Source organism: Piliocolobus tephrosceles, chromosome 9, assembly GCF_002776525.5.
Source record: "Piliocolobus tephrosceles isolate RC106 chromosome 9, ASM277652v3, whole genome shotgun sequence".
In the NCBI taxonomy this organism is placed as follows: Eukaryota; Metazoa; Chordata; class Mammalia; order Primates; family Cercopithecidae; genus Piliocolobus; species Piliocolobus tephrosceles.
The window spans coordinates 114,109,430-114,129,583 of record NC_045442.1 but is presented as its reverse complement, the minus strand read 5'-3'; the positions used below and the strand labels follow the sequence as shown (position 1 = coordinate 114,129,583).

The following is a 20,154-nucleotide window of genomic DNA, read 5'->3' as shown; positions in this document are numbered from 1 at the left end:
GTAAACAAAATATTGCCTAAAAGAGGCTTGTCCGAAGAAGTCAGAAGAAGCTCTTCATTTGCCTCTAAATTATTTTTCTTAAATACCAGGTAACCTGCAGTACCCCTTGCCCCCACCAAAAAAAAGAAAGAAAGAAAGAATTTTTTTTCCTCCTATCCACTGCAGAATCAATTTTACAGCGGTTCTGTAGTTAATCCTTTCAGTACACCATAAATCTAAATATTCAGAAAACCTGTGCTTTTTCAATTGCTACTAAATCACAAGAAGACTGATTTACATAGCCTCCTTTTATCTCCCTTGGCTGGTGAGTACTCAGCTCTGCTCGTTACTAATGTTGAAACAACAGCCCTTGAATTGAGTGATTTCCCTAGAAAGGTTAAGATGACCGAATCTGAACACTCGCTCCGTGCCTGGGACACGAAGTATTTTGCTCCGTAGACAGTTTTATCCCCCTCACCCCAAGGTCAATTGCACGAATTCTTCTGGAAAACAGGACCTGTGACATTTCCCAGACAAATCACCGTAAACCCTGCACTGTGCATTGCTGTCCTAAAATTAACACACAAATCTATTGCCGCCAAACATTCTGTCATTTGTGTTATATAATTGCCTTTCATTTGAACTCATTAATCAAATTGGGAATTTTAAGCAACACCTAATTAATTATTTCATTGGCTCAAATTATACCTTTAATAACTTCCACCAGGGTGAAAACCACTGATCACTGAGTTCGATTTTGAAACTACGGACGTTGAGTTTCCTCTTTCACCCAGAATTTTCAGATCCTGTTTAAAAAGTTGGGTGTGGTTTCATGGGGGGAGGGGGAAGAGCGAGAGGAGACCGGAGGGACGGGGGGCGGGGACTCTGCAAGAAAAACCTTCCCGGTGCAGTCGTGATCCGGGAGGCCCACGTATGGCGCCTCTTCAAAGGCTGCAGAAGTTTCTTACTAACAAAAAGTCTGCGCATCGAGCAAAGTCAGGCTTTAGCGAGTTATAAGAACTTAGAGGCGCTCTTGTCCCCCACAGGGCCCTATTCCACACATCAAAGCGATGGCCCAGCTCTAAGTTGGTAGGACTGGGAACCAGCAGCACGCGCGAAGCCGCGGAGACTCGAGTCAATCTGGTCTAACGGTTTCCCCTAAACCGCTTAGGAGCCCTCAATCGGCGGGACAGCAGGGCGCAGTGAGTCACCGCCGGTGACTCAGCGACCCCACCCCTCTCCCTCGGGCTTTCCTCCGCCACCGCCGCCTGGCAACTCCCGCCGTCCGAAGCTGGACTGAGTCCGTTAGGTCCCTCGATAGAACCTCCCCTCCCCCCAACATCTCCCAGCCAAGGCAAGTCGACTGACAGAGGCGCGGGCCGGAGCAGCCCCCCTTTCCAAGCGGGCGGTGAGCGAGGCTGCACGGGGCCCTGAGCCCTGCGTTCCTGAGCTGTGCGCGCCCCCACCCCGCGTTCCAATCTCAGGCGCTCTTTGTTTCTTTCTCAGCGACTTCAGATCTGCCGGATCCCTTACTCTTCCCTCTTCCCGCTCCTTTGCTCGCGGGTCTCCCCACCTGACCGCAGCCCCGAGGCAGCCGCGCGCTTCCTCCCACGCCCCTTTGGCGCGGTGCCACCGGACCCCTCTGGTTCAGTCCCGGGCGGATTCCCCCTCATCGCGCGACCCCGCCTTTTTCAGCACCCCAGGGTGAGCCCAGCTCAGACTATCATCCGGAAAGCCCCCAAAAGTCCCAACCCAGCGCTTAAGTAACGGGACCAAGCCCAGTCCCGGGGCCTGGAGAAGAAAGGCTCGAGGGCGCCCCCACCCCACCCGCCCACCCTCCCCGCTTCTCGCCAGGTCCCTATTGGCTGGCGCGCTCCGCGGCTGGGATGGCAGTGGGAGGGGACCCTCTTTCCTAACGGGGTTATAAAAACAGCGCCCTCGGCGGGGTCCAGTCCTCTGCCACTGTTGCTCCGAGGTCCCTGCGCCAGAGACTCAGCAGCGCTCCCACCACCCACACCCACCGCGCCCTCGTTCGCCTCTTCTCTGGGAGCCAGTCCGCGCCACCGCCGCAGCCCAGCCCATCGCCACCCTCCGCAGCCATGACCACCAGGTCCGTGTCCTCGTCCTCCTACCGCAGGATGTTCGGCGGCCCGGGCACCGCTAGCCGGCCGAGCTCCAGCCGGAGCTACGTGACTACGTCCACCCGCACCTACAGCCTGGGCAGCGCGCTGCGCCCCAGCACCAGTCGCAGCCTCTACGCCTCGTCCCCGGGCGGCGTGTATGCCACGCGCTCCTCTGCCGTGCGCCTGCGGAGCAGCGTGCCCGGGGTGCGGCTCCTGCAGGACTCGGTGGACTTCTCGCTGGCCGACGCCATCAACACCGAGTTCAAGAACACCCGCACCAACGAGAAGGTGGAGCTGCAGGAGCTGAATGACCGCTTCGCCAACTACATCGACAAGGTGCGCTTCCTGGAGCAGCAGAATAAGATCCTGCTGGCCGAGCTCGAGCAGCTCAAGGGCCAGGGCAAGTCGCGCCTGGGGGACCTCTACGAGGAGGAGATGCGGGAGCTGCGCCGGCAGGTGGACCAGCTAACCAACGACAAAGCCCGCGTCGAGGTGGAGCGCGACAACCTGACCGAGGACATCATGCGCCTCCGGGAGAAGTAAGGCTGCGCCCATGCAAGTCGCTGGGCCTCGGGAGGGGGCTGGAGGGAGAGGGGAACGCCCCCCGCCCCCGCCAGGGCTGCCACGCCCTTGGGGATGAGGCCCGGGGGAGGCCTGCCGGGGGGGACTACGGAGAGCAGCGGCTGTGGCTGTGGCGGCGCAGCCCCGCCCAGAAACCAGACTTTGCAGTTCGCATTTCCCCCTCTGTCTCCACACATTGCCCAAGGACGCTCCGTTTCAAGTTACAGATTTCTTAAAGCTACCACTTTGTGTGCAGTTGAAGGTCCTTGGGCACAATGAGAGCGAGTCCTACAAACTTTATGATAAAGTTTCCTGCCCCTTCTGGCGGGCTGCCAATTCCCAGGCGGGAGAAGGAAGGAGGGGAGGGCGGTGGAGGGAGCGAGACAAAGGGATGGTCTCTCGGGGGTGGGGCTGGCGGGGCTGTCCTGCAGGTCTGTGCGGCGACCGTGATTGCCCCTCTGCGCGGTGCCCAAGGTCCCACTGAAACCTGCCGAGGACCGCAGGCCTGAAAGCTGCAAGCGCTAGTTGCGCGGAGGTGGCGCAGCGGCTCTGGAGGCGCATAGCGGCGACGTGGTGGTTGGGTGTGGCCGCCCCGCCCCTGGCGGTTTCCCAGTTCCCCTTTGGTTAATGCGCAACTGTTTCAGATTGCAGGAGGAGATGCTTCAGAGAGAGGAAGCCGAGAACACCCTGCAATCTTTCAGACAGGTTTGTAGGCTCTCTTCCCACTCGCAGCCACCTGACCCCACCCAACACAACCCACGAGCAATTCTAAAAGTTGCTTAACCCACGTCTAAAAAGTGCAAAACTTCAGGGCTGCGCGTAAAGCCCTCTAGTGGCGGGAAGACCACAGATTGGAGCTTCTTATTATTAGAAAAAATATTAATAAAACCGCTTGGACGATTTTTTTTTATTTTTTTGAGACGGAGTCTCACTCTGTCGCCTAGGCTGGAGTGAAGTGGCGAGATCTTGGCTCGCAGCAACCTCCGCCTCCCGGGTTCAAGCGATCCTTGAATTATTTCTAAGCCGTTCCTTGGGACATAAAGAAAAATCCTTTAACATTTTACTTTGTTTCCAAAATGTTGCACAGTTTTGCAACACATTGACCTTCTGGTTTCGAACGGTCACAGTTTTAGATTGTGGTTTGCCAAAGTCAAGTTGCTTAATTTTTACAAGGTCACAAAAAGCGCAGTTATGCCCTACAGTTTAAAATGGAAAACGTGTTGGAAGATAAGAAAACTTAGTTTCCAACTGGAATGGAGCCAGCAAGTTTCTTTTCTTCTTTGCAACTTCTATTGTGGCATTAAAGTTCGATGGAAGTATCACTATGCACAACTATTTTGTGATCTAATAAGGGTGAAAAGGAGCCATCTGTCCCCTCGGCTGAGGGGTATTAATGGTTTCTATGGGCTTCACTATGGAATGTAGATACAGACATTCTGGCAAATGTGGTGGCTGTGGACAGAAATAATAGGAGTCTTTGTGTTCCCGGGGAAGCTTTGCAGCAGGCTACATTCTTATTGAATATGTAGTGATGTAAGCACGGTTCTAATTGGACACAAGTTTTTGCTAACATCCGTTATCTAATATCTGGCCCAGACTTGAGAAGTATGTAACGTAAAAAGTTTTTAAAGCTACAAACATACCTCACATTTTGAAAGTCCTTTCTTGATTGGATTCTTGTATTCTTTAGCACTCTCGCCATAAAAAATAATAATAATAGTGATAAACCCAAGGCTGAAAAATTCAATTTTAACTAAAGGGTTTTTGTGCGTTTTTTTTTTTTCCACCAAAATTGGATGGACTTACAGAAATTTTGACTTAAAATTGGAATCCAGAAGCCAGAAGATCCCCATTATAGTCTATAGTTTTATTCTCTGGAATATTTGCTGGGATTAACTGCAAAGCACTCTCAGATGAATAGTGTAGTACAACATTTTGAAACTGAAAAACATTTGCCAAATTAATTTAACCACAGCAATGTGTGGTTCGTTTTAGTCCTTGAGCATTTTTGATTATCATACCTGTAATGTTTTCTACAGAGTAGTGAGTTAACATAAAACAACATCAATACAAAAGATCCTCTGTTTAGAGATTAAGCAGAATTCCTCATTCTCTTCCATGTAAGCAAAATTCCTCATTCTCTTCAATGTAATAGTAATACCACATTGATCTTTCTTTGGAGATTAGTAAAATATCTTTTATGTATTTCTTAGGGCTTAGCAAATAAAAATGAATGTTTTCATCAAGTCTGATCTTTTTATCACCCACTCTTCATTCATTTTTCCACTAAGGTGATAGAAAAGTCTCAACAGTTTAAGACCATAAGGCTATAAACTGAACTCCAAATATAATTGCTGAGAAGGTAAACAATCCTCACGCATCCTTTTGAGAGGAAATAAAATCTTAGTTGCAAGATTACATGTTCTGAATTGGAATGTTGAGCTTTACAAATGGAAACATAGAAGGACAGCTGAATCAGCAAAAATCCTTCATGTAGTTTCATTCTCTGCAAGTTTAACCAGTCATTCTGAAACGGGCCAACTGAACGGATACAGTGGCAAGTGAAAAAGATACGCCTTTGTAGGATGAGTCAAAGGAGTTTTAGAAGAAAAATCCATCAGAGAAAGCAAAGAAAATACAGTTCAGAGTTACATTTCTTTTCCAATTTTTCCTGAACTGAATCTTTGGCATGCATATCCTGAATTGGGTTATTATTGAATATAAATCTAGCCTTGTACAATGGATGCCAGATGACTGCATGTTTGCTTTGGAGCCTAAGGATAAGTTTCAAAAGATTTGAGTGGGAAAAAAAACTAAAACTCTTGAAGCACAAGTTTCTGTTCTCCATGTACTCAAGTGTACATGAAGTTGTGAAAATTTGTCCACCTCTATCATCATGTTACTCCATGAAATTACAAAACAAATCTTAAAAATGTTGTGGCATAGATTTTCTAGATTTAAAAAGTAATTAACTTAAAGGAATTACTTTATTTTTTGAGACAGAGTGTTACTCTGTTGCCCAGGCTGGAGTGCAGTGGCTCTATGTCGGCTCACTGCAACCTCTGCCTCCTAGGGTTGAAGAAATTATCCTGCCTCAACCTCTCAAGTAGCTGGGACTACAGGTGTGTGCCACACACCCAGCTAATTTTTGTATTTTCCATAGAGACGGGGTTTCGCCATGTTGGCTAGGCTGGTCTCAAACTCCTGACCTCAAGTGATCCACCCGCCTCGGTCTCCCAAAGTGCTGGGATTACAAGCAAGAGCCACCATGACCAGCCTTAAAAAGTAATTTTAAAATGTCACTGGTAAAATGTGGATTCAGTCATGACTGAGTGCAGTTTACCATGTGTGTGGACATTTATTTATTTTAAAATTGTCTGATCACCACCTTGAGTAAAACACAAGGGGTCACAATTAAAATATATTAGTGAGCAGGAGAAAGCACAGCATATTATAGCACTGAATGATTTATAAACCTATTCAAGGGTCATAAAATGTGTCAACACCTTTTCTGTAGTAAGGAGACTAGGTTCAGATGGTTAATCTAAGACAGATAAATGAGATAAGCCATAGACTTTTACATCCTCAATGTCCTGTCTTTTCTCTGTTCAAAATAGGATGTTGACAATGCCTCTCTGGCTCGTCTTGACCTTGAACGCAAAGTGGAATCTTTGCAAGAAGAGATTGCCTTTTTGAAGAAACTCCACGAAGAGGTTAGTGGAGTGACTTTCAGGGAATAAATGAGGGTAAGGCAGCCCCCACGGTTGGCACAGCTGACCGTCTGTCTGTTCTTTTTGCAGGAAATCCAGGAGCTGCAGGCTCAGATTCAGGAACAGCATGTCCAAATCGATGTGGATGTTTCCAAGCCTGACCTCACCGCTGCCCTGCGTGACGTACGTCAGCAATATGAAAGTGTGGCTGCCAAGAACCTGCAGGAGGCAGAAGAATGGTACAAGTCCAAGGTAGGAAACAAATCAGTGCAGCTTGAACAAAAGAAAAGCATTGTGTTCTCAAAACCACATACCTGTGTGTGATTCCTAAATATCCTCTAGCTCCAATGCAAAGCTGGCTTTGACTTCTTGCTCACATTGTGTTTGTCACCACGGCCTTCCCACCACTCACATCACCTCCTTTATTTATTTATATGTATATTTATTTATTTATGAGACAGAGTCTTGCTCTACTGCCCAGGCTGGAGCGCAGTGGCATCATCTTGGCACACTGCAGCCTCCGCCTCCCAAGTTCAAGTGATTCTCCTATCTCAGCCTCCTAAGTAGCTGGGACCACAGGCAAGCACCACCATGTCCGGCTAATTTTTGTCTTTTTAGTAGAGATGGGGTTTCACCATGTTGACCAGGCTGCTCTCAAACTCCTGAGCTCAGGTGATCCACCTGCCTTAGCCTCCCAAAATGTTGGGATTACAGGTGTGAGCCACCACACCTGGCCACATCACCTCGTTCAGAATAGCAGACTCCCTTCCCCCTAACCTTGCCTCCAAGTAAACCCCAATGCCATACCTTTGACATCCACTGTGTTCAAATGAGCATAGTGGACCGAACTCTGAAAATATTAATGTCAGTACTCCACTGCTCTTTCCCTGACTTTCAAAACAGAAATTTAAACCTATACTGGAAGACATTCAGTGAGAAATACGATTTTTTTTCTAAGCGAATCAAAAGACTTGAATGTGAGCAATCTACATTTCTGTTTTCTTCCTAACAGTTTGCTGACCTCTCCGAGGCTGCCAACCGGAACAATGACGCCCTACGCCAGGCAAAGCAGGAGTCCAATGAATACCGGAGACAGGTGCAGTCCCTCACCTGTGAAGTGGATGCCCTTAAAGGAACCGTGAGTACCAACCCTGCAGTAAAAGAGGGAAAATGATGGCTCATTCTGTTGACTAAGCTCATGGTGATACCTGAACAAGATGCTGAGTGAGTAAAAATTTATACCATAATGCAAAGAAAATGAATTATCAAGACAGACTCAAAAAGGACTTGATGGAGTTCTTGAAGGTTTTAGCTTGCATATATCATTGCTTCTAATACGAAGGACTTGGTACTTGTATTCTCCACCAAAAATTATAGTGGTCGCCATTTGCCACTAATGGAAATTATTGCAGAAGGTCTGTAAATGGTTCTAGGAACAGCTGGGGTTTTCTGAGAAATAACACCAGAAATCTGTCTTACCTCCTGCAGAATGAGTCCCTGGAACGCCAGATGCGTGAAATGGAAGAGAACTTTGCCGTTGAAGCTGCTAACTACCAAGACACTATTGGCCGTCTACAAGATGAGATTCAGAATATGAAGGAGGAAATGGCTCGTCACCTTCGTGAATACCAAGACCTGCTCAATGTTAAGATGGCCCTTGACATTGAGATTGCCACCTACAGGAAGCTGCTGGAAGGCGAGGAGAGCAGGTAGGGAACTCAGACTTGGATGTGTGAACTAATGGTGACCATTTGTTAGGCCCTGTGCCACTGGCCTCTAAGCACAGTGTCACATTTAATCTTTAGAAAGTTTCTTTGAGGTAACTACTTTCCACTTTTTGTAGAGGAGGAATTTGAATTGAGAGAGAGTAAATGACTTGCTGAAGTAAGGGTTAACCAACAGCAGAGCTGGGATTTGAACCCACAAATCTGTCAAAGCCTCCACTCTTCTAACTCCTGTTCATGCCTCTGTGGAGAAAGTGCTTGTAGTAACATATTTTAAATGTACTAACAAGACCAGTCATAGGAAAATGTTTCTGAGACAAATCCCTAGTTTATGACTTAAAACAATATGTTTTCTTACATGACGAACACGAGAAGTGTATTAATTTGTTCCTAGTGTTTGAAGTTATGTGCCAACAATTTTACTGTTTCTCTTAATCTGTTTATAGGATTTCTCTGCCTCTTCCAAACTTTTCCTCCCTGAACCTGAGGGGTAAGCATTTTATTTCCCTTTAAGTAAAACGTCAGCAGCTGGTAACCATTGTGTTTATGTCAAAGCATTCTTTTTTTTAGGATATCTGAAAAATGCCATATAAGAGAAAACTCTGTAAAACCTCTAATTTTCAAACCCAAGTACACTCTTGCATTCTATGCTCTAAGTTAAATGCAAACTCCGTTTTCCTTCTTCCTGCCGCAATTGCTATCTCATCCTGATTCTCAAGTGTGTCAGGGCCTGGGTTTGCAAACAGAGACCACTCTAAAATTATTTGGGGAGTAACACTTTACACAATTGTCTCTCCCCCACAAATCATAATTGTTTCACTAAAATGGTTACTTGGTTTTTCTAAGAAAAAACTCATTTGTACTCATTTTTGGCCTCTTTTTGTTTATTTAGAAACTAATCTGGATTCACTCCCTCTGGTGGACACCCACTCAAAAAGGACACTTCTGATTAAGACGGTTGAAACTAGAGATGGACAGGTTGGTATCTTTTAAGTAAAATGTAGAGTAATCTCAGGCAGGAGTTGCTATGTTTTAAATCAGTGAATCTGCATCTCAGATACAGCAGGCTAATTTGAGAGGTTCAGGTTTCATTCATGCCTACTAAAAAAAGAATAGGCCCCTTCTTCCAGCAGTACACACAGCCAAGTAATTATTTGGCTCCTGGATGTGAAGCTGAGATAGCAATCTTCCTACACTCCAAAATTAGTGATTTGCTTTGGTGCTTAATTTGAAGTGGGAGTAAGCGTCCTTAAACCACTTCCTAAAGCAACTACAAGAAACAGCTTCACTAGACTACCTCAGTATGGGGAATGCTTTGATCCTGGACATATGGCGTCTTCCTACCTCCATACTTTATAGATTCCTAAACCCATCTATATAATACAAGCATGTGCCATACGATCATTTAATTTTAATATGTCTTAATTGCTTTTAAACTTGGCTGTGTTGTGTACAACTATTATACCATCCTTTATAAACACACTTTTTTTAAAAAAAATTCTTTTTGTAAGTTACAACGTTCCATTGGATCCTTATATTGCCTGTAGTGGAAGAGAGTCCTGTGTGTCTGCTGCTTCTAGCTTTCATTCATGAAGAAGCAATATAACCTTCTGATTTGCACAATAAATTATATATATTTAGCAGGATTTTTATTTGCCATGATATATAGGATAATTTAATCTTTGGCATGTGGCATTACATTTATTTGGGTTTTTTTTTTAAACAGGTTATCAACGAAACTTCTCAGCATCACGATGACCTTGAATAAAAATTGCACACACTCAGTGCAACAATATATTACCAGCAAGAATAAAAAAGAAATCCATATCTTAAAGAAACAGCTTTCAAGTGCCTTTCTGCAGTTTTTCAGGAGCGCAAGATAGATTTGGAATAGGAATAAGCTCTAGTTCTTAACAACCGACACTCCTAAAAGATTTAGAAAAAAGTTTACAACATAATCTAGTTTACAGAAAAATCTTGTGCTAGAATACTTTTTAAAAGGTATTTTGAATATCATTAAAACTGCTTTTTTTCCAGCAAGTATCTGACCAACTTTTTCTGCTTCAATAAATCTTTGGAAAAACTCTTTTGTTGTGTTATTTATTGGATAGTAGCTAAACAATTCTCTATTTGGTCCTATTAGTTAATTTGTCATTACAATCATGTAACTTGATAAATTCAGGTTATTTATGCTTGAGATGTAGTTCTTAATTTTGTCATTTTTGATAGACCTCACTTCTTTTTATTATTACTTAAAAACATTTACAAATAGGTGCTGTCGAATAAAATAACTTGTACCAAAATGAAGATAGGTCTCTATACAATGAGCTCAGCTCTGTGATTTTAATAATAACAAACAGACTTCATAAAATTAAAAAATAAAAACTTTTTTAGTACATATAGCATATAGTAGCACAAATTCCACTTTGAGAGTTAAAGCACATAGGAAGTTGTCAAGATACAGGGACTTATCTTCCACTAGCAAGATGCAGAGAAATGGAAAAAGTTCACCGAGGTTTTATTTAAGACAGGATCTCACTTTGTCACTCAAGCTGGAGTAAAATGACTCAATCATAGTTTACTGCAGCCAACTCCTAGGCTCAGGCAATCCTCCCACCTCAGCTTCCTCAGTAGCTAGTATTCGAAACAAATAAATGTCTAACTTTAGCCTAAAATGTGAGTTGTCTTCCCACAACTTAACACACACCTGGCTAATTTTTAAAATTTTTTGTAGAGCTGGGGTCTCGATGTGTCGTCCAGACTAGTCTGGAACTCCTGTGCTCGAGCAATCTTCCCTCAGCCTCCCAAAATGCTGGGATTACAGGCATGAGCTACCACACTCAGCCCAGTTCACCAAGTTTTAATATAGGAAACCACTCTGCTTTACTGTGTGTGTGTTTGTGATATCTATACCTATATCCGTCTATCTATAGATACAGATTTTTTTTTCTTTTTATTATTTTTTATTATACTTTAAGTTCTAGGGTACACATGCACAACGTGCAGGTTTGTTACATATGTATACTTGTGCCATGTTGGTGTGCTGCACCCATCAACTCATCAGCACCCATCAACTCGTCATTTACATCAGGTATAACTCCCAATGCCATCCCACCCCTCTCCCCCCTCCCCATAATAGGCCCCGGTGTGTGATGTTCCCCTTCCCATGTCCAAGTGATCTCATTGTTCAATTCCCACCTATGAGTGAGAACATGCGGTGTTTGGTTTTCTGTTCTTGCGATAGTTTGCTGAGAATGATGGTTTCCAGCTGCATCCATGTCCCTACAAAGGACACAAACTCATCCTTTTTTATGGCTGCATAGTATTCCATGGTGTATATGTGCCACATTTTCTTAATCCAGTCTGTCACTGATGGACATTTGGGTTGATTCCAAGTCTTTGCTATTGTGAATAGGGCCACAATAAACATACGTATGCATGTGTCTTTATAGCAGCATGATTTATAATCCTTTGGGTATATGCTCAGTAATGGGATGGCTGGGTCATATGGTATTTCTAGCTCTAGATCCTTGAGGAATCGCCATACTGTTTTCCACAATGGTTGAACCAGTTTACAATCCCACCAACAGTGTAAAAGTGTTCCTATTTCTCCACATCCTCTCCAGCACCTGTTGTTTCCTGATTTTTTAATGATTGCCATTCTAACTGGTGTGAGATGGTATCTCGTTGTGGTTTCGATTTGCATTTCTCTGATGGCCAGTGATGATGAGCATTTTTTCATGTGTCCATTGGCTGTATGCATATCTTCTTTTGAGAAATGTCTGTTCATATCCTTTGCCCACTTTTTGATGGGGTTGTTTGTTTTTTTCTCATAAATTTGTTCGAGTTCTTTATAGATTCTGGATATTAGCCCTTTGTCAGATGAGTAGATTGCAAAAATTTTCTCCCATTCTGTAGGTTGCCTGTTCACTCTGATGGTAGTTTCTTTTGCTGTGCAGAAGCTCTTTAGTTTAATTAGATGCCATTTGTCAATTTTAGCTTTTGTTGCCATTGCTTTTGGTGTTTTAGACATGAAGTCCTTGCCCATGCCTATGTCCTGGATGGTACTACCTAGGTTTTCTTCTAGGGTTTTTATGGTATTAGGTCTAACATTTAAGTCTCTAATCCATCTTGAATTAATTTTCGTATAAGGAGTAAGGAAAGGATCCAGTTTCAGCTTTCTACTTATGGCTAGCCAATTTTCCCAGCACCATTTATTAAATAGGGAATCCTTTCCCCATTTCCTGTTTCTCTCAGGTTTGTCAAAGATCAGATAGTTGTAGATGTGTGGTATTATTTCTGAGGACTCTGTTCTGTTCCATTGGTCTGTATCTCTGTTTTGGTGCCAGTACCATGCTGTTTTGGTTACTGTAGCCTTGTAGTATAGTTTGAAGTCAGGTAGCGTGATGCCTCCAGCTTTGTTCTTTTGACTTAGGATTGTCTTGGCAATGCGGGCTCTTTTTTGGTTCCATATGAACTTTAAAGCAGTTTTTTCCAATTCTGTGAAGAAAGTCATTAGTAGCTTGATGAGGGTGGCATTGAATCTATAAATAACCTTGGGCAGTATGGCCATTTTCACGATATTGATTCTTCCTATCCATGAGCATGGTATGTTCTTCCATTTGTTTGTGTTCTCTTTTATTTCACTGAGCAGTGGTTTGTAGTTCTCCTTCAGGAGGTCCTTTACATCCCTTGTAAGTTGGATTCCTAGGTATTTTATTCTCTTTGAAGCAATTGTGAATGGGAGTTCATTCATGATTTGGCTCTCTGTTTGTCTGTTACTGGTGTATAAGAATGCTTGTGATTTTTGCACATTAATTTTGTATCCTGAGACTTTGCTGAAGTTGCTTATCAGCTTAAGGAGATTTTGGGCTGAGACAGTGGGGTTTTCTAAATATACAATCATGTCATCTGCAAACAGGGACAATTTGACTTCTTCTTTTCCTAACTGAATACCCTTGATTTCTTTCTCTTGCCTGATTGCCCTAGCCAGAACTTCCAACACTATGTTGAATAGGAGTGGTGAGAGAGGGCATCCCTGTCTTGTGCCAGTTTTCAAAGGGAATTTTTCCAGTTTTTGCCCATTCAGTATTATATTAGCTGTGGGTTTGTCATAAATAGCTCTTACTATATTGAGATATGTTCCATCAATACTGAATTTATTGAGTGTTTCTAGCATGAAGGGCTGTTGAATTTTGTCAAAGGCCTTTTCTGCATCTATTGAGATAATCATGTGGTTTTTGTCTTTGGTTCTGTTTATATGCTGGATTACATTTATTGATTTGCATATGTTGAACCAGCCTTGCATTCCAGGGATGAAGCCCACTTGATCATGGTGGATAAGCTTTTTGATGTGCTGTTGGATTCAGTTTGCCAGTATTTTATTGAGGATTTTTGCATTGATGTTCATCAGGAATATTGGTCTAAAATTCTCTTTTTTTGTTGTGTCTCTCCCAGGCTTTGGTATCAGGATAATGTTGACCTCATAAAATGAGTTAGGGAGGATTCCCTCTTTTTCTATTGATTGGAATAGTTTCAGAAGGAATGGTACCAGCTCCTCCTTGTACCTCCAGTAGAATTCGGCTGTGAATCCGTCTGGTCCTGGACTTTTTTTGGTTGGTAGGCTATTAATTATTGCCTCAGTTTCAGAGCCTACTATTGGTCTATTCAGGGATTCAACTTCTTCATGGTTTAGTCTTGGGAGAGTGTAAGTGTCCAGGAAATTATCCATTTCTTCTAGGTTTTCTAGGTTATTTGCATAGAGGTGTTTATAGTATTCTCTGATGGTAGTTTGTATTTCTTTGGGGTTGGTGGTGATATCCCCTTTATGATCTTTTATTGCATCTATTTGATTCTTCTCTCTTTTCTTCTTTATTAGTCTTGCTAGTGGTCTATCAATTTTGTTGATCTTTTCAAAAAACCAACTCCTGGATTCATTGATTTTTTGGAGGATTTTTTGGGTCTCTATCTCCTTCAGTTCTGCTCTGATCTTAGTTATTTCTTGCCTTCTGCTAGCTTTTGAATGTGTTTGCTCTTGCTTCTCTAGTTCTTTTAAATGTGATGTTAGACTGTCAATTTTAAATCTTTCCAGCTTTCTCTTGTGGGCATTTAGTGCTATAAATTTCCCTCTACACACTGCTTTAAATGTGTCCCAGAGATTCTGGTATGTTGTATCTTTGTTCTCACTGGTTTCAAAGAACATCTTTATTTCTGCCTTCATTTAGTTACAGACCCAGTAGTCATTCAGGAGCAGGTTGTTCAGTTTCCATGTAGTTGAGTGGTTTTGATTGAGTTTCTTAGTCCTGAGTTCTAGTTTGATTGCACTGTGGTCTGAGAGACAATTTGTTATAATTTCTGTTCTTTTACATTTGCTGAAGAGTGCTTTACTTCCAACTATGTGGTCAGTTTTGGAATAAGTGTGATGTGGTGCTGAGAAGAATGTGTATTCTGTTTATTTGGGGTGGAGAGTTCTGTAGATGTCTATTAGGTCTGCTTGGTGCAGAGTTGAGTTCAATTCCTGGATATCCTTGTTAACTTTCTGTCTCGTTGATCTGTCTAATGTTGACATAGATACAGATATTTTTAAAGACCTTTGTGTTTGAAGAATGGCATTAGGCACTAAATAAAAACCCCTACCTTTTCTTCCAGGGAGATGAGATTATTACATGTGAATCACATGGTTTCAAAGTCCAGAGCAATACAAATGAAGTGGGACAGTCATGGAAAACTCTCTAGAAACCACTCAGTGTGAGCACAGAACTTACATAAATAGATGAGAGAAGGTATTGCTTAGAGGCAATAGTGCAGTAATGGCCAATAATGTGTGTTCTGGAGTGAAAACTCCTTCGAGTACATTCTCAGACTTCTCTTAACTTTCAAATTCTGGAAATATTACTATCTTCTCTCCTCCAAGAATAATGTGGTAGATGTTGCCGTAATTTTTCTGTGTTTGCATCTGCTTCTCTCTGGAGTTGCCTAGTAAGATGGTTCTCACAAAGCCCTGCCTGTTTGCAGGAATATTCACTGTGACTTTCATCATTTCGGTTACTGTGGGTACTGCATGATTGAAGAAAGGATTGGGGCCGGATGCAGTGGCTCATGCTCATAATCTCAGCACTTTGGGAGGCTGAGGCGGGTGGATCACTTGAAGTCAGGAGTTCCAGACTAGCCTGGCCAACATAGCGAAATCCTGTCTCCACAAAAAATACAAAAATTAGCCAGCCGTGGTGGTGTATGCCTATAATCCCAGCTACTCAGGAGGCAGAGGCAGGAGAATTGCTTCAAACTGGAAGGTGGAGGTTGCAGTGAGCCGAGATAGTACCACTAAACTCCAACCTGGGTGACAGAGTGAGATCCCGTCTTACAAAAAAGTATATGGACGGATTAAAAGGATTGGATTGGCTGCTGAAATAAGTCCTAGCCAGAGTGACTTGGGATACTCTTGGTTTCTGACTGTTGTGTAAGCATAATTATTAATAATAACAGTTTGGACAATAGATTGTATGTGGTCAGGTCATGCTACCCTTAGCATAATCTTATAGGAAAGGGAATTCATCGTGGGGTTCCCTGAAAGTGTCTGTCCCCTCAACCCCCATATTCAAACAACTGACATGGAAAATGGCATGATTAATTTTATCAGTGTAAACATCCAGGTCTTTGGGCCCTTAGGAAACTTTCTATTTGATTTTTCATTCTGTTTTCTGTTCTTTAACCATTCTCACCACTGTTCCCCACGGTCTCCTAACCCTATGATGCCTGTCTCCTCTTCCACTTCTATCCCACCTTTGGCTTATAAGGGTCATCCAGGGAAGACCCCAGACCCGTGTTGGTTTTCTTCATACACCAGACCCCTTATGATTAAAAAACAAAATTAAGAAGCAAGCCACAGTTTTCTTTCGGGGGAAAGGAACCAGGACAGCAAGTTTTGCTCATACCCATTGAGATTAGTGGACTCCCAACCTTAAGAATCCCTTACAGAATCTTGGGACTTTTTGGCCACCAAGGCAACAGGTCCCAGATCCCGGGTCCTGCAACTCCAAACATCGTGATTAAATGGGAGGCCTCTGGTCCCTGCCTGCCCTGGGTGCTCATGGAACCAGCTGCTGCTCCGCGCTTCTCCCTGCCAGCCTCCCTCCTCCTCCTCCTGCTCAGCCTGTGTGCACTGGTCTCAGCCCCGTTTACTGTCGTGGGACCAGCTAGTCCCATCCTGGCCATGGTGGGAGAAAACACTACATTACGCTGCCATCTGTCACCCGAGAAAAATGCTGAGGACATGGAGGTGCGGTGGTTCTGGTCTCAGTTCTTCCTGCAGTATTTGTGTTTAAGGGTGGGAGAGAGAGAACAGAGGAGCAGATGGAGGAGTACTGAGGAAGAGTCGCCTTTGTGAGCAAAGGCATCAGCAGGGGCAGCATGGCCCTGGTCGTACACAATGTCACAGCCCAGGAGAATGGCATCTACCGCTGTTACTTCCAAGAAGGCAGGTCCTATGATAAGGCCATCCTGCGCCTCGTGGTGGCAGGCCTTGGCTCTAAGCCCCTCATTGAAATCAAGGCCCAAGAGGATGGGAGCATTTGGCTGGAGTGCGTATCTGGAGGGTGGTACCCAGAGCCCCTCACAGTGTGGAGGAACCCCTACAGTGAGATCGTGCCCACCCTGAAGGAGGTTTCCATCACTGATGCAGAAGCCCTCCTCGTGGTCACCACAGCTGTGATCATCAGAGACAAGTCTGTGAGGAATGTATCCTGCTCTATCAAAAACACCCTGCTCGGCCAGGAGAAGGAAACTGTTGTTTTTATTCCAGAATCCTTTATGCCCAGCACATCTCCGTGGATGGTGGCCCTGGCTGTCATCCTGACCACATCTCCCTGGATGGTGTCCATGGCTGTCATCCTGGCTGTTTTCATCATCTTCATGACTGTGAGCATCTGTTGCATCAAGAAACTTCAAAGGGAAAAAGATTCTGTCGGGGAAAAGGAAGTTGAACAAGAGGAAAAAGAAATTGCACAGCAACTTCAAGAAGAATTGCGATGGAGAAGAACATTCTTACATGCTGCACTAACGAATCCAAGCTTTACCAGATACCGGGGCCCATGGACCTTTCCTCTTTGCTGATGTGGTCCTGGATCCAGACACCACTCATCCCGAGCTCTTCCTGTCAGAGGACCGGAGAAGTGTGAGACGGGGCCCCTACAGGCAGACTGCCTGACAACCCAGAGAGATTCGACAGTCAGCCTCGTGTCCTGGGATGGAAGAGCTTCGCCTCAGGGAAACATGACTGGGAGGTGGAGGTGGAAAATGTGATGGTGTGGACTGTGGGAGTCTGTGGAGACAGTGTTGAGAGGAAAGGGGAGGTCCTACTGATTCCTCAGAATGGCTTCTGGACCCTGGAGATGTTTGGAAACCAATACTGGGCCCTGTCCTCCCCTGATAGGATTCTCCCTTTGAAGGAGTCCCTCTGCCGTGTGGGCGTCTTCCTGGACTACGAAGCTGGAGATGTCTCCTTCTACAACATGAGGGACAGATCGCACATCTACTCGTGTCCTCATTCAGCATTTTCCGTGCCTGTGAGGCCCTTCTTCAGGTTACGGTCTGATGACAGTCCCATCTTCATCTGTCCCGCACTCACAGGAGCCAGTGGGGTCACAGTGCCTGACGAGGGCCTGACACTTCACAGAGTGGGGACCCAGCAGAGCCTGTAGAATCAATTCCCTGGACTCACAGCCATGCAGATAAGCCCTGGCCATGTCAGCAGCCACCGCACAACACTCCTAATGGAAGACATGCTCTCCTCCTCTCTGGTCACATAAGAGAACATCTTCCAGCTGCCTTTTTCACACCCACTCCAGCCCTCAGCCCCAGTTTTCTCCTCCTCACTAGGCTGTGGCTTTAGTAGTTCCTTTGCTTGTAATTATGGGATGGGATCCAGGCATGGGAACTAGTTGTTTCATAGCTCCCAGCCAAGAGGAAAGTGTGAGAAGCTATTGGGCAGCGAACCTGCTGTTTACATCAGAATGACCACATTGAGCCCAATATGCCAGTTGACACCAGATGCTATGGACTTGGAATGAGGCCAACAGGATTCGCCAGGATGAGAGAGGAGAGAGGAATCCACAGGACCACCAGAGGGTAGAGGGAACCAGATATGCAGGTCAGAGAAAGAGGAAGTGGAACCAGAGAGCTGGAAGGCACCAAGGTTGTAAGGATGGCTAAGTCCCACCATAACAGCTAAAGGGTCCTGGGAGATGATGGCTCATTTCCACCCAGCCCCAGGATTTCCACAACATACACCCACAGGCCTGGACCTGGGATGAAGATGAATGAAGAACATGGACTCATGTGGATGTGGATTGCTTCATGTGTCCCTGCAATAAGCAAGGAGTCAGTACTTAGCCCCTGAGTGTGGTTGAGGTTTGAGGTCCTGGTCGAGCAGGGCAGTACTGGACCTGGTCTACGTCAGCATTCAGGTTCAGTGGGGACACCAGTGGCTTCAAACTTCCTGATCTAATTATATCTTTAGACACTTAGAATTATTGAGGACCTTAAAGAGCTTTTGTTTATTTGGGCTAATATTTGTTAATATTTATGGCATTTGACATTGAAACAAAAATTTCAAATGCTATCTTTTCATTCATGTTAAAATAGCATGAATAAATCAATTATAGGTTAGTATAAATAGGATGTTCTGTGAAAAAGCAATCTATTGTGTCCAAATAAAAGAAAAAGAAGTGTGAAAAAAAAAAAAAAATCCCTTACAGATGAAGGCCAGGCATGGTGACCAAGATGGGTGGATCGCCTGAGGTCAGGAGTTCAAGACCAGCCTGGCCAATAAGGCAAAACCCTGTCTCTACTAAAAATACAAAAATTAGCCAACCGTGGTGGTGCACACCTGTAATCTCAACTACTCAGGAGGCTGAGGCATGAGAATTGTTTGAACCCAGGAGACGGAGGTTGCAGTGAGCTGAGATTGTGCCACTGCACTCTAGCCTGGGCAACAGAGTGAGACTCTGTCTCAAAAAAAAAAAAAAAAATCCTTTACAGATGGAAACAACAGAAACTGGGGACTTCAAAAAGGAGGAGGTTGGGAGGAGGGCAAGTGTTGAAAAACCATCTATTCAGTACTATGTTCACTGGGTGACGGGTTCAATAACAGCCCAAGCTCCAGGATTACACAATATATCTATGTAACAAACCTGCACATACACCCCTGAATCTCAATTTTAAAAAACCTCTTACAGCTCTTTCTAAAGTCACATCCCAGAAATGGAAAAGAGGAGTGGGCCTCCCTTATCTGTGACTGTCGGAAATTAGACCGTAATGAAAAGTTTTGCAGGGGCCCCATCTCATACGAATTCAAATCTATTTCAGTCTTCTTTTATTTTATCTTTAATTATACTGTTAGCGTTTTTCCTTATCTTCCACTTTGAAAAATTTATAAAAAGCAACTGTGTTCTCACCACCTATGGTGAAAGAGAGATTAATGCTTGGTTCTTTTATGTATAACGTTAATCCAAGATTAAAGGAGATGGAAAAAAGTAGGGGTGTGGGGAGAAGGAAATGGTGGCATAAAGTGTTTAAGTCTGAAAAAAAGTTACTAAGGGGATGGTGAAATCCATGGAACTCACGTGACTGTAAAGTCCCGCTAAGTTTTCTCACAGTGACAGATGGAACAGGCTGCTGGTGAATGAAACAAATGTCTACTTTTAGCCTAAAATGTAGTGAGTTGTCTTCCCATAACTAGCCGCTAACAAAGGCGCTAAGAAAACAAAACCTCTTCCCAGGCTATGAGACTAAAGGAGTGAGTGTGTGTGGTGATGGGGGAGGGAGGCAGACTTTCACTGCAAATATAGTCTGAATGTTTGCGTCCCCCCAGATTTTATGTTGAAACCTAACCTGCAACGTGATGGTATTCAGATATAATTCTCTTAGGAGGCTGAAGCCCTTATGAATGAGATTAATGGTCTTATAAAAGAAACTCCAGGCCGGGTGTGGTGGCTCACGCTTGTAATCTCAGCACGTTTGGAGGCTGAGGCAGGTGGATTGTTTGAGTCCAGGAATTTC

General features: G+C 44.2%; 2 protein-coding genes across 2 annotated transcripts; both read left to right on the top strand.

Moving 5' to 3' along the window:
* The first annotated feature begins 1,886 nt into the window (after positions 1–1,886).
* On the top strand, positions 1,887–10,183 carry VIM (vimentin). The gene is made up of 9 exons (XM_023223149.1): positions 1,887–2,641; positions 3,308–3,368; positions 6,281–6,376; positions 6,464–6,625; positions 7,386–7,511; positions 7,862–8,082; positions 8,544–8,587; positions 8,990–9,075; positions 9,824–10,183. Exons 1-9 carry the CDS (start codon positions 2,079–2,081, stop codon positions 9,863–9,865), a joined length of 1,401 nt encoding a protein of 466 aa, XP_023078917.1. The 5' UTR covers positions 1,887–2,078; the 3' UTR covers positions 9,866–10,183.
* Positions 10,184–16,159: 5,976 nt separating this feature from the next.
* On the top strand, positions 16,160–17,795 carry LOC111549949 (butyrophilin subfamily 2 member A2-like). The gene is given in 4 exon segments (XM_026454820.1): positions 16,160–16,397; positions 16,400–17,147; positions 17,203–17,289; positions 17,291–17,795. Coding segments are annotated over 4 exon segments (1,551 nt in total). The 5' UTR covers positions 16,160–16,186.
* The last annotated feature ends 2,359 nt before the right edge of the window (positions 17,796–20,154 follow it).